The sequence below is a fragment of the Chaetomium tenue genome (assembly GCF_020726465.1).
Source record: "Chaetomium tenue strain MPI-SDFR-AT-0079 chromosome Unknown F5144scaffold_3, whole genome shotgun sequence".
NCBI classification, from domain to species: domain Eukaryota; kingdom Fungi; phylum Ascomycota; class Sordariomycetes; order Sordariales; family Chaetomiaceae; genus Chaetomium; species Chaetomium tenue.
In genome coordinates, this window is record NW_027117331.1 from 1,510,948 (window position 1) to 1,525,204 (window position 14,257).

Below are 14,257 nucleotides of genomic sequence, written 5' to 3' on the forward strand. Positions count from 1 at the left end.
AACCACAACACACAAAGCCCAGCCTTAGATTTCGGGCTATTTGGAATTTTCAAGGTTCATCTACCCTGGTTGAACGGGGGCATCAAACCGAACGACAAACGGGTGCACTGCTCAATTACAGATTCACTATATCTGCGGGATCCCACAGCGACCGTGACTCGAGATACCCGATATCTGTGGGCCTACATGTAACTACCAACTCATGTAACGGGGTTTGTCTCCGGGGGAGCTCGAGGGACCCGTGGTCACAAATACCACACAAGTAATGAAGTAACCCATTCCGCCAACCCCTGCTTAGCTGCCGGTGGTATGCTCAGGACCAGTCGCTGCTCGAGTCGGGGTCCGAAAGGCTCCGGAGCGCGCTCCCCGCGGCATCGCCGCATCCACGGCAGGTGGCGTCTCGCAGACACATGACCAAATCTCTACTAGAGAAACATTGTTGCCAACAAAAAAAGCCGGTGCCAGCCACCAGGTGGTGTAAAGTGACTCGAAGGGCGCAGGATCTTGTGGAGGACAGAGCCGGGCTTGCCACGTTGCATCATCTTCAAGATGCCTTGGGAAGGACAAACGGGCAGGATACGATGTGCCATGAGATCTACCCAGTACAACACCAACCTAGCCCACCGTTTCGTGCCATCACCACCGTTACGGACCGGATACAAACAAGATACATACAGAGAAAACGATACACCAGCAGCACAGTGCAGATGCACCAGGCCCCTTAGCTTCCTCAGCTGCCGTAGCCTCCTGCACTCACCCGTTCCAACCCATGTCTCTTCCCCATCGTAAATCCCACAGGCCGCCCCTCGCAGGGCAAGTGATCCGCCCGGGCCGGCCCCGAACACCGCACCTTCCCCTCCCAGGAGGAGAAAACCCCCCATCTCGCGTTCTGTTTTCGTTGCAGAACGCACGCCAAGCCTGGCGTTGACGATGGCTTGACGGCCCATCGCATCGGAGCGGACCCAGCGATGCGCATATGCATGCAGTACGTGCATGCCAACGAAAACCGAGCTGGTCCGGGGGCCCGCGATTGGCGTGGCGTCCCTAGGTACATGACATGATACGGGGGTCTAGGAGGGCGGGGCGGCGAGGGGGTGGCCTGCCGACGCCGCCGCTGCCCTCACCACCGGAGCATCTCATCCACGCTGCGGGTTTGTCTGTAGACCTCCCGGGTAGTGAGGAAGCCGAGGGGAGATGGACGCCACCTGACACTCCTCGCGCAGATTCACTCCACCGCGTGGCCAGGCAAGGGCAGAGGAAACGGAAAAAGATTTGCGAATCTGCACAACTGGTGCGATTTCCACATCAACCTCCGCCGACGCCGGTCTGCCAGCACCTCTGTTTGCTCGCCGACACATACCTTAGCCCCTCTCCCTCCCCACGCGCCCCCGCGGTCGATACCAATATGCAAGTCATTGCGCACGTAGATCGATACCCCCCGTTGGTTTCGGCCCGAGGGAGCAAGCTACTGCCCGAACTGACCGTCGCCACAGCTCGGGGAGCACAAAACGGAGGACGGGTGTGGATAGAGGAAGAGGAAAGGGGAGGAGGACCGACTACCATCGACACAGCCTACCGAGGCAACAACACACAACACCCGATCCCCGAATACGATACGACGCGAGATTGACCTCCCCAACTTCCCAACTGGGCAACCAAGACGAGACGAGCAAAATGTATGTACGGTCCTCCTCAATCAGATGAGCAAAACAAACCCCCCCCTTCCCCCTCCCCACCCCCTCCCCCCCAAAAAACGACACGGACATGGGAGTCTGCCTGCGGACGCAATGTGATCGATCACCAGCCCAGGCCAGCAGCAGCCTATCGCCGACAGCCGGCAGCGCCTCCCCCTTTTTCGCTAACGCTGCACGGCCAGCATGAGGACAAAGAAAACCGAAAAACCCCAAACACACCAAGGCAAGCCTCGTCACATTCGCCGCCCACACACCCTTGAAAAGGACTGTCAATATTCTGCAGCACGAACAAAAGAAAAATGGTGTAAAATCCCGCATTATTTCGCTTGGCTGGCTGATGTTGACGACATGACATGGCATGTTGCTGAGATTGTTGAAATGACATGTTACACGTCGGCGGTCTTTTACCCTCCCCCGCCCCTCCCCCTTGCTCGGGTGATAGCCCCCTTCCCTCCTTCCATGTGCTGTGTGTCATCTAATTTGGCGATTCCTCTGCGGTGTCTATTTTAGAAACCCTGAATTGAGCGTGTTTGATGCTGGGGCAGCGTGTGTGGGTAATGTCAACACACAAGGGGGTAGGGTGTGGTGTATGTGTGTGAGGTGTTGCTGCTGAGTGCGAATCTCATCGGGGCATGGACTTCCACTGTGGCGTGGCGCCCTTCCTATATTTGGGCACGAGATTTGGGCACGAGGTGGCTTTGGCATGGAGACGTGATATTCGACAAGGCGGGAATTAGGGACCAAATCTTACGACATCGAAGGGCTTCCAGAACGCGTGGAATTCTGTCGAGCAAGTAGGAGTGGACCCTAGTGTGAAGCTGGAGATGGGAAGGATGACCACGAAGACAGACACCCTTTGATAGCACAAGATTCAAGACGAGGTTTACAGCCCAGGTGTTAATTGTGGGAGTTGTATGTTCTGTGATTCCATGCCAGTCTGAGTAGATAGTTTACTATGTTATTGAACGAAAATGAACACAAACGCAACCAAGGAGAAAAGAAAAGAGCTTCCAGAGTCGTCGTCCAAGTGAAAATCAGTCCAGCCAATCAATCCCCAATATTACCCCCTCCTCTCACCAAAAATAAGACAGACCGATAACAGAGAAACCCAGCGACGCGACCCTCCGAGCCTGACAAAAACACCAGGGCATATCCGTATCCAGTCTTGCAGCCCACCCAGTGACACCACCTCCACCCTCAACCGTTTTATCACAGCCTTGCCACCCGCCCAGATGAGAAAACAGAAAACAGCGACGACAGAGCGATGTAGTAAAACAGAAGGAAGCCATACAGCATGTAACACGTTTATAGCCAAAAAATGAACCAGAACACCGAACCGATCATAAGGTAGGCAGGCAGGCAGACAGGCAGGCAAGCGGGCAAGCAGACACTAAGCCTGCACCGCGCCCATATCGGCCGTTGCTAGGGCCCGGTGAGCCTGAAGCTGACCCTGGCTCTGGCCCATCACCGATTGCTGCTGCTGCTGCTGTTGCTGGATATGATGTTGGTGGTGGTGATGGTAAATGGTAGGCAGGCCATGGTGATGATGCTGCTGGGGCTGTGGTGGCAGAGGCATTTCGGGGAGGGCCTCGAACCCGTGGGGCACAGCGGTGGTGTAGTAGTTGTTGGTGCTGTATGTGCTGGTGTGCGGGTGCTGCTGGTGTTGCTGGTGTTGCTGGTGCTGCTGGTGCTGCTGGTGCTGCTGGTGTTGCTGGTGTGCCATCTGCACCAGGGGCATCGGCCGGGGAAGCGCCGGGACACTGGTGACCTGCTGCTGCTGCTGTTGTTGTTGTTGTTGTTGTCGATGTTGTTGATGCTGTTGGATGTGTTGCTGCTGCTGTGGCTGCTGCTGTTGAACGTGGCTGTGGTGATGATGTTGCTGCGGTGGTGGCGGTTGATGGTGGTGGCTCGGGAGACCGTGCGCGTGCGCATACGCAAATAGAGGGGAGGACGTATCCGGGGAGGATGCACCGGTCGTGCTGGGCGTGGCATGCCCCGGGGTTTGGGGCGATTGGGGCCACGGGTTCGCGTGATGGTAGATGGCCGACGGGGAGGGGCTGTTGAACTCAGTGGTGGGTACGAAGAGGGAGGAGCGCCGGCTCGTGTCGTGCTGTGGGTTGTGGGGGCTCTGGGGATGGTGGTGCGGGCTGCCGGTGATCATGGGGTTCATTTGCATAGAGGCCGCAGGATGGGTGGCAGCCAAGCTGTGGGCATCGGTGTACGGATACTGATCTGCGGTGAGCCCGGTGGGGAGCATAGCGGGCGCGCTGTACGTCTGGGCGCGGATCGGCAGCTCGTGGAGAAACGGCGTGGCTTGGAACTGGGTGGTCAGTGTTTGAACCGATGGGCTCGTGGACAACATTGACGGGAGCACCGGCACGGCGGTACTTCGGGTCGGTGAGACGCGAGTCAAGAGCGAGTCTAGACGGCAACGCTCGGCTTCCATAGCGGCCGACTCTGCCAGGTCGTCGGCCATTTCCTCCTCCGGGTCGAAGCAGTGATTCATGACCATGTCATCGGCCGTGACGATAATCTGTGTGGTGGCATCTGTGGCTCGAGGTCAGCACAATACAACTTCCGAGCAGGATCGGGCGACGGTAACCCACCGATCTCGTTCTTCCGGTACCTCTCCTCCATCTTGGCAACCCGGAAGATCTCCTTCAAGATGGGCTTCTTCTTTGCATTCCTGGGCCTATGAGGATCCACAAACCAGGACGAGAGCGAATCCATGGCCGCGGCTTCGAACTTATCCATGGTGAGTACGCCCAGCGCCTGGACGCTGGCTGACCGGGCCTCGGGTTGGACGACCATCCTCAGTATGTACTTCAAGATGTAAACGCGTTCTATTTCATAGTCAGCCCCAAGTCACAAGAGCCGGCTCCGATAAAACAAACACCCACCAATCTTCCACATATGGTCAGGCTCGACGTGCCGGACCTTGTCCTTATCGCCCGGGCCGTACCGCAGAGGCCACCAGTCCGGGGCCGTCTTTTCGCCCCCCACGTACGCGTTCCTGCGCTGCTTTTTGGGACAGAGAATCTTGATGAAGGCTTTGGCGATCTCTTTGCAGGCGGTTTGCTGGATGGCCTTGAAGCCGCGGTCGTAAAATTCCATCACGGACGCCGAGTCGCCAATCAGAAGCGTTTTTCTCGAGCTGGTAATGACGGGCGGTGCGTCGTCGTCTGGTTCACGGCGCATTGGGGCCTGCCTTCTCGCCCGTTTTCTGCGGCTAGGTTCGACCGGCCAGCGGTCGTCGAAGAGAGCCGAGCTGCGAGTAGAATAACACCGATATTCGTCCTCATACCCTTCCTGTACGCCGTCTCCTAGGTTCGCAGTCAGCAACTGCTGGGGTAGAATGTAGCATCCTTTCCTTCGAACTTACTTGATGACGCCCGCTCTTGGAACTGGAGGTACTTGTCCCTTAGGAACATCTTGCAGATGTTTTCTTCCGAAATGGGGCCGGGGCCAGAGAAATAGGCAAAATTGCCATGCCCAAGGTGTGTGGCAAGGAAGAAGCTGTCGAAGGGAATATTGCAATGCTCCCGTAGTGCCCTAGCAACAGTCTGCGTCGTGGTTAGTCTTGTGTCCGAGGCATGCCCAGTTGCCCCGGATTTAGCGAGCTAGGAGGGCCGGGGGTGGGTGGGAGCGCGTACCAGAGGCGGAGAGTTCCTTGCTTCCGCATTTCGAGCGTCGTCCAGGACGGGCCGGCTTCCATCCCAGGGCCGAGAGCAGGCATTGCAGCAGTCACTGTGGGCAGTGACCATGGTGGCGGCTGGGTCGGGCTTCGTGGCGTATAAAGGGGGCGGCACGAGTAAGGCAGCAGTGAGAGGTTGCATCAAGTGTCAACGTTCAAAGGGACTCTGTGCGTCGAGGAGCGAGGATGATGCGCTCTGCCGGGCAAACACGCGAGAGGACCTGCAGATATATCTTGTTGCCACAGGCTGAGTGGAACCGGGTCGAATCGAGGCGTGGGCTTATGAGACACGGGGGCTACCGTGGTGGGTCCTCGTTGATGAGCTCGGTCAGGGGGGTAGGTTCGGAAAGCAGGCACACAGGCCTTGCTATTCCGGGACTTTGAGATTGTAGACAAGAGTCAAAATTGCTTCGGCCTTGAATTCGTTGGACTCCGTAGATCTATCTGTGTGTCTCTGGGACAAGACTGCGAGAAGGATGGCAGCCGTTATCCCTTGAGGTAGCCCAATGGCAGAAGGCCGCAATGGTCGAACGGATCTTGACGAGCCACAGGATCGCGGCCCAAAAACCCGAAGGGAGTCAACAACGTTACTTTACGGGCGGAAGTAGCCGGGCTCGCTGATGGTGCCAGATGAAGTGGGCCGGCGGGACACTGGACAACAAAGGGAGCTGACAGTGGCTGTCAGATGTCGGTACTGGAGGCGCTTGCTGCTTATCAAGACGGTGGAGACGTAAGGGTGCCAGTCTCAAACAGTGATATCAGATTTGGAGATAGTATGGCCTGGGGGGGGCGGGACCCTGCAGTTAGACTTCTTTGTCTGTTCGTGCGGCTGTGAAACAGGGGGGGGGGGGCAACTGACCACTGGAGAAATAGCAGCGTGGGAATAGTAGGTCCCTTTCCAGCTGTGCCGTCCTGGGGTAGTAGGCGAGTGGGTTCTTGTGTGTGGTGTGATGGGTTGGTGTGTGGATGTGGTTTCTTGTTGTGGAGGGCGCCCCCTACCTTTGAAGGAGCCAAAGGACCGGGCCTGCTTGAAGCTGACTTGGTCAATGGCCAGGATCCTTGGGCGCAAGGATCACAGGTGAGAGGTGGCTGACAGGGTCACCTCTGGGGTGACAAGGTCAAGGAATAGCGGGGGCCAACGGGCGAGGAGAGTTTACTGTGGAGGAAGGCCGCTGGTCCTGGGAGAAGGTATCTCAGCAGGCAAGGTGAGTAAGTAAGTACCGGAAATACAGAACAGGTCGTGACCACCCCTCTTCAATCGAGGTCTCGGGGGCCACGGGAGAGCGCAGTTGAAGTGGAGATGGTCTGGGACCGACTTGAGCTTGTCGGGGAGCCGGGCTCTTGTCAACCGCCCAGGCCTTGGTTGCTAGTTAACTGGGAAAATAGGACGACTCCACGGTAGCAACGAGAACGTCGTTGGGTTTGGTCTATGTATGTTCGGCGCCGTCTCCGTCGATTCTGACTGGTTCTTAAACGTCCGAGCTCAATTGTCGACTTATAGGGGAAGTGTAGGCTTTGCTCAGTCTGAAACTGACTCTGGGGGAGTTGTATCTAGGCCCGGTTGAGTCTGGTTGGAAGCCAAGACAACGATTGACCGGGTGCAGATGAAGATGTGCTCCGAGACACGGGACGGTAGCCGGACTAAACTAGCGTGATGTGACGGTTCATATGTCAAAGAGGGAGGTAGAACGAGAACGAGAGAGCTTGGCGATTGTTCGAGACGCTGGATGGAGTTTAGAGGCAGAGAGAGAAGGCGACAGGAGCAAGGCGCGAGACGAGGAAATATACGAAGACAAATGAGCGAACTTCGTTTCCTTTTTTCCCGACCTTCAGCATGTCGTCGCACAGCTGCTCATATGCTGTGTAATCGAGCTTCATGCCTATGCCCGTGCATGTCTACTGTGTTTGGTTATTTCTGCCGTCGAGATGGAGACACAACACCGAACGAGGCGCCACATTGGACGCAGGCCAACCCAAGACTGGCCAGTACCTCCGTCGGGCTGGCAGAACAAGCAAGGCTTGCGGAACGGCAAGCATGAGAGGCGTTGGCGAGCAGCTCGCACTGTATGTACCCTGTGTAGTCGCAGGTACATAACCGCAGCCGCCGTGGGTGGAGGCGAGAGAGTGGACTGGGCGTTTTTGTGCCAAAACGGAGCCCGTTGGAGCTGGGGGGGACAAGACGGCCGTCACCACCCTGCAGGACAGGGCAGGACAGGGCAGGACAGGGCAGGGCAGGGAATGGGAGGACAGGGCTCTCGCCATATCGTCCTCGTTCTGCACCATGTCTCGGTTATCTGCCTGCGCTCGGTTACTACCTTCTTTTTCCCATCGGGGATCGTTCGGGCTTATCAAGGATAGAGGTTAGTCAATGTTGCACCGCTCCGTCTCGACAGCCAAGTGATGGCAAAACCAGTCTGTCAGTGACAATGAATGGGGAGTGATGCAGACCGCCTGAGAGCAGCAATTGAATTATTAATCGCCCGGATTGACAGGAACAGGATTGACAAGACAGGATTGACTGTCTCGAATGGCGCCATAATTGCAACGCGACGCGGGGCTTCTGGAAAGGGACGTCCCTTTTCTCCCCGCGGAGAAAAGAAGAAATAAGAGGACGTTTCGGGAACTGGGGTAGGTTTAACGAAGTCCCTGAAAAAAAGCTTGGTGCTGGATCCATCGTGGATGGAAACTAAAGAAAGATCGACCGGAGCTTGGGTTCAGATCATTGCCCCACTTAATCAGTTAGTTTTGGGTGCGATGGGACCCCCAGGTCTTGGCACGGTATTCGTCGCCTGGCTTAGAAATTTCCAGTGCTGGCGGTTCCTGGTAATTACATGCATAAGGTACCTACAAACGAACACTGCCAGCCATGAATGAACATTATCGCCATCTGAGCGAGGCTGGATCACCGGGCGCAATCAATAGCTATACCGCCGCCACCGTCTTGGCTAGTTTCAAGAGCACAAGATGACGTCTCCCCTCCCAGTCAATCAAACAGTTATTCCCGAATTGGGCCCGAGTTTGACATGAACCAAGACAGCAAGCGAAACATTCCACAACGTTGATAACGGCGACGACGAGGACGAAGCCGGCAAGCTGGGCGATGGCAGGGGGCGATGACGACAAGCGGCCAATATTTGCCGATGCTGCCCAGTTGAGCCTATCTTTCTCCCCAACCCGAACAACTCGAATGACTCGAATAACTCGAAAGTACCGGGACGCTGCATGCATGCCGGCTGCTGCCGGAATAATCTCGATCAGGCCTCGAGCAGCAGGCGGGCGAACAGCAGGCGAGCAACATGCGAGCAGCAGAAGGAACCAACAGGAGTGGTGATCCTTGTCTGCGCTTTCCTTTTCGTGCGCCCACATCCCACTTGGCCCAGAATGCAATGTCGTACATAGGTACATATATAGGTACATTCGGGAGGCCAACGCGCAGAGCTTTCGAGAGTTCGAGGTTACCTAGCCGCCGTCGTGGTGGTCGGCCGCCATTCTGCAAAATCGTACCGCCATCGAGAATTGGAACGGCCAGAGGAGAACCGTTTACTCTAGTTTCAATGAATCATCCAGCAACGTGCGCGCCAAGAAACGTGCTCCCCCCGAAGCCATCTACCCCATCCCCGCCTATCCTGAATTCACGGGAAAATCCGTTCGCCAGTCGTGAGGTTGGGAAATGGGCGGGCAAGTGGACTTTGTGGTTTCATCGGTCCAAGAGATCTCCCTCCCGTACCCTTGTATGTATTCTCCAATACGAAACCCCACTCCCCACTGATGCGCAGCGGGGGCCAGCCATCGATCGGAATCCCTGCATGAGCTGAGCAAGAACTTCGAGAGACCTCTGCTCTGCATGCATGGCATAGCCAACAAACTGCAAGCTCGGGTCATCGTCACCTCGGCTGCAGAAGCGCCCGATGGCCCGGATCGTTCCCGATTGAACGCGGCGAGAGGCAGCTCGCAAGCATTGCGTCGAAACTTGTAGTTAATCCATGTTACCCACTGTGTTCCATGCATTCTCGAATAACCAATACCAACGAGCATCCTCGGCCTCGAGAGTCTTTTTGGGCCTCGATGCGACATGGCGGGGGGACGGAGGTAGAAAAATGGGGCGCGTACCGTACCCGGAGAAAGCCCAGAGTCGCCCAAATTCGCAGATTGGGCAATAGGAAACGAGGTCAATCTCACTCCCCATGACTGCAAACGACCAATGGGCTATTTTTTGATTGCTGATAATGCCCCCGACAGGTACCTGAGCGCCGAAAAAAAGAGGTAGTGTAACCCTGGGATGCAATATGGTGAAGCGGAATGACCTAAAGAAGCAACCGCCAGATGCTGGTCTGAATCCACCATTTAGCTGCCCGCCAATAAGACGGATGAATAGACCGTCGGAATGTCTCGGGCGGGCACGCTTTCCTCCGTTGGTGATTTTGACAGAAACGACCTAGTGTGAAAATGACCGAGTACCTTCGTACCTTCCATGTCAGGTAGGCCAACTAACTCTTGGTTGGGTTGTAAGGGAAGGTACGTGACATATCTTATCTTTTGCATACCGAGGTACCTCGCATCCTGCATGTCGGAATGGCTAAACAGCGGCCGACCTCGAGTCACATACGAATACGCAGCAAATAGAACAAAAATGAACATTTAGAGCCAATTATATGGAACAACACACTCGAGAAAGCCGCGGCGGAAAGACGGCGAAACCACGGCAGAAAAATGTCGGGGAGAACTGTGCGCATGTAGGGACCTCACTCCTGGCTGTGCTGAACATACTAAATACAATCGTGGTGGGGCTACGATTTCTTACCCTGGCTCGATCTGCGGTCGGTCTCTCGAGATGCCGGGCACCGTAGATAACGGCATGAACGGATAACTGTTGGTTTGGGTTAGGTAGTTATCCACAACATCTCATTTTCCATCACATTTGCCCAAATCGATACGGCACCAGGTTCGGAACGGCCCTTTAGCTGCCTTGCCAGTCCCGCACCCGCGGCATCCGCACGCTAACTCAAGACAATAGATGATGTGATAGAAAGAAAATCCCCCATCATCGCGATTAAAACTCTTCCTCTTTTCTTTCCAACATAAATACCCCAGATTCTTTTGCATTCCTAAAGCGACAAAATGAGAAAGGAAGCCGGGATGACGATGGTCTCGGCCCCCCGTCCAGAAATGCAAAAAGGCAAAAATACAAAAATGCAAAGGTCGACCGACGTGTTGGCGGGAAAGACACCCAATTCATCATTGACCCGACCTGGAGCACCTGACCCGAGTGGTCGGTTTTGGAGTTGGTCCGGACGGCTTGCAAGGACCTCGGCGACATGCACGCCATCAGCGACTGGGCGGGTTGCCGCGAGCTTATCTTGGTCGAAAAGAAGGAAAATGACAACCGTCCTCCCGGGACCTTCGGCATTTGCCCTCGCCTGGCATCCAGATTGGATTGTACAAGTACTGACGTAGCACCGTCACCATTTCGCGATCTCACCAAGACGAGGGAGGGGGGTGACGCAACTTCTTCCATCCATTCCCATCTTCCAGGACTGACGGTATCCATTCATGGTAGAGGCCATGATGCAGGAAGAGGGCCGAGGGTACATACAGCACGATCCGCGTCAGGTCGCTAATAATCTCTCTCTAGGGACGGACCCGATGCCAGAACCGTCGTCATCCCCGCGCCGAGTTACCATGACCTCTCCAGAATCAGTCAAGTATTCCGAAAACCCCCGTAATAATAGGAGCTTCCTTAGCATCTTTCGCCGTGCCGTTGCACAAATCCCCGTGTCCGAAGTGAGTGACTAGGACATGGCCTATGGGAAAGTCCGTACTCGACACCACACAAGTGCCAAGTGTCAAGGTACACCATGTTTGCGCCTGGAATCATCGGTTTGGGTGTCGGTGAGAACTCGGGGCGAAGAGCATGTTTGCCCCATGGTCGCCGACCTCGACGACAACGGGGTTCAGTGAGAACCAGTGAGCCGCGACTCGTTCTGTCTTAGATCCCGCGCTGGACCCCGAGCCAACTGCCAAAGTCGTCTCTCCACAACCCGCATTTCCGTCCCACAAGGCTGGGCTCCGCTTGTCTCAAACCCAAAGCCTGCCGGATCAACGCTAACTATACAGTAGTTAACGATGGAAGGGGGGGGGGGGGGCTCGGCGGGCGGCAGCCACCAAGCTGAACGCGCGCAACTTGAGGTGGCACAACATCATGTCTCCCCGCCCTAAGCCCCTTTTAGATTCCCTTGCATTTCGGGGCGCATCGCCAACCCGAAGCAATGGAGGCGTCATCCACGCCCACCCTGTCACCCCAAGCCGCCCAGAGCACCAACACGTCTTCTCAATGCCGTAGCCAAGGCGGCGCGCCGGGTCTCACTGCAGGGTATCCGGATCGGCGTCTTGGTCTCTCTGGCTTCGCTAGCAGACGTTGACGGTTTACCAACCGACTGAGACAACCCACGCGGCGTTAACTACCAAAGTTGGCCCGAGCCCAAGAGCAGCAGATCGACCGGCTATCCACAATATGTTATGTACATGCGTAGATTAGATGTGCGAGTCTTCCAGGGTCTGGGCCCGCTCACATGCTCTCTCCCACCTGCGGCATTGGACCCACACTGAGTCTTATTGGCAACTTTATCGCCTTGGATATGCGGAGACCACCCCCCTTCCAGGAAGCTGTGCCGCTGCCTCGCCATCCTTGTCATGCCGCCCTGATCTTGTTGGGACTTTCCGTTCCGGTGCCTGACAAGCTTCATCACAGTGTTCACAACAGCGGACACAGCCAGGCCTGCACCTCGCTTCGCTGAGCCAGAAACTCGTTATTCAGGGGAAAGGGGGCCGTGGATGAACCACGGTTGCTCCGCTGCCGTCGGTCTCCGCGGGTGATGTGCCATCGTTGAGTCCCAGCACAGCATTTTGCGCGTTGGTTTCATGCTAATATCGCGGAGGTTTGGATCTTGCCTACAGGGTTCCCTCATCGTCATTCTCACCGCCTGAATCTGCATTTTAGGCATTGCGATCACCACGTGTACCACGGGGCTGCCCTTGCGTAACCCCTCGACCGCGGCAATGGCTTGCGCCGGTGTAACTCAGCGAACAGACCGCAGGATCTCAGTCTCAGACCTCCCAACGTCTTTTTTGTCCCACCCTCCTTTTCCTCAACTGCATAGGGTACGACCCCTTCGACCTCACCATTACCGAACCACACGTTTCTCTCCCATATTTCCCGAGTCCCAAGCATAAGCCGACTAAGCTGTGTTCGTCCACGCAGACGCCGTCATCAAGCGTGTAATGCGGACAATTAATATGTCTGGACAAATGGACGGGTTACACGACCCTGGCCCCCGCTCCGTTCCCCTGTTTCTGGTCCTGGTTCTGACACCCTGGGGCCGTGAGGCGCGGGCTACGGGGATATGGAAGGGAACGGTACCCAGAGTGGGACTGAGAAGCAAGGGCAGGAGGGGGTTCAGGGCCCAGCGAAGCAAAAGCATGGAGATGTTTAGGCCCTTCTTATCAGCCACGCCAGGTCACAACAGTAAGACCATACCACCCGGAGCAGACTCTCCGCGAGCTTTTTTGGGACAATCTCGTTCTTCATCTCTTAATCCTCTTCATATCTAGTCCTGTCTCACCCATCCTGTGGTGTCCTTGTGGACGGATCATGCAAAGGCGACCAGACCACACCCTTTCCATACTAAACCATTTCGCTGAGCCGCAACCCGACATCCCCCATTCGGAAATATCCCTTCCAGGATGGCAATCCCTTTCCCTCCTGGGCGCCATCCGTCCGGCATCACCAACAAGGTAATTCCAAACAAGGCAACTGTAGCACACCACCACCACCAACTCAAATAACTTCATCACGACCGCAACGCCTCCCCTTCCCAGCCGACCCGCGGCAGCCTGCATGATCTAGAGTTCCATCCCCCGCCAGCCAGCCAGCCACAGAACCATATACGCACATCATCACATCACATACATGTTCGAAGGGCTTTTTTGTCTGGTCTCTGAACAACAACATGTCTCACCCCGCCGTACCGATGCGAGACACACAGCCCAGACACACAGCCCAAACACATACACACACAACCCAAGCAAAACTCAACTGCCGATGTGTGTGTGTGTGTGGCTGGCATGACTCGGGCTGACACGACATGAAGATTCGGTCACGCGGTTGGTCACGGTCCAACCACACAGACCTGGGATTGAACGGCTGGCTGGCCATGCGTGCTGCTGTGCTGTGTTGCATTGCGCTGTGTTGGGTGTAAGTGTGGTAACTATCTGTTGATGGCGACGAGCGAGCTTCTTATCTTTTCTTGCCTGCCTCTCCACCCGGGTTGTCTGCTTTGCCTCCTCGAGCTAGCTGCCATGTTTTGTTTCATTTCCTCCAATTCCAACTTCAATTCATACATCCATCTCTCCATCCTTCATACATCGAATCCATCCTTCCATCCACCCATCCCGCCATCCATCCCCCAACCCACCCTCCCACTTCGATAACCTTAGTTTAGCTTAGCTTAGCCTAGCCTAGCTTTCTCATCCAGCCAGACCGGCCCGCAGGTCCTGTTGGTGATACCTTCTCCCCCCCACACACATCCCACTGCAGCGGCGACAGACCGACAGGAAGACAGCCACGAGGCGACACCGAGGGCATCGACAGGAGAAAAGGAGAGTGGCGGTGAAGATAAAGGATTCTAGCCAGGTGATGCAATGCAAGCAGGCGAACCAACATCACCACCAACACCAACACCAACAGCACGAAACCACCAACTGCTTTATGCCTGTGCGTCGTGCAGACATTCTCAACACGGAAAGCACAAAACACTCTCAACTCCATGCATTCTGATCTCGCGCGGAACATTACCGCTCCCATATGTACATT

The 14,257-nt window shown here is 55.8% G+C and overlaps 2 protein-coding genes across 2 annotated transcripts; one reads left to right on the forward strand and one right to left on the reverse strand.

Annotated features, from left to right (window-relative positions):
* Window positions 1-2,627: 2,627 nt before the first annotated feature.
* Window positions 2,628-5,458, reverse strand: F5144DRAFT_645092 (uncharacterized protein; the record flags this gene model as incomplete). Its single annotated transcript, XM_066792867.1, has 5 exons — window positions 2,628-4,247; window positions 4,301-4,537; window positions 4,595-5,017; window positions 5,077-5,257; window positions 5,348-5,458. 5 exons carry the CDS (start codon window positions 5,456-5,458, stop codon window positions 3,085-3,087), a joined length of 2,115 nt encoding a protein of 704 aa, XP_066644549.1. The 3' UTR covers window positions 2,628-3,084.
* A 6,830-nt stretch (window positions 5,459-12,288) lies between these two features.
* F5144DRAFT_173104 (uncharacterized protein) lies at window positions 12,289-13,044 on the forward strand. Its single transcript, XM_066782638.1, has 2 exons — window positions 12,289-12,546; window positions 12,647-13,044. The coding sequence occupies exon 2, from the start codon at window positions 12,667-12,669 to the stop codon at window positions 12,994-12,996; it is 330 nt and encodes a 109-aa protein (XP_066644550.1). The 5' UTR covers window positions 12,289-12,546; window positions 12,647-12,666; the 3' UTR covers window positions 12,997-13,044.
* Window positions 13,045-14,257: the final 1,213 nt, after the last annotated feature.

Coding starts and splice junctions, on each gene's coding strand:
- F5144DRAFT_173104 (XM_066782638.1), top strand. CDS start 12,667: ATGCGGACAATTAATATGTCTGGACAAATGGACGGGTTACACGACCCT.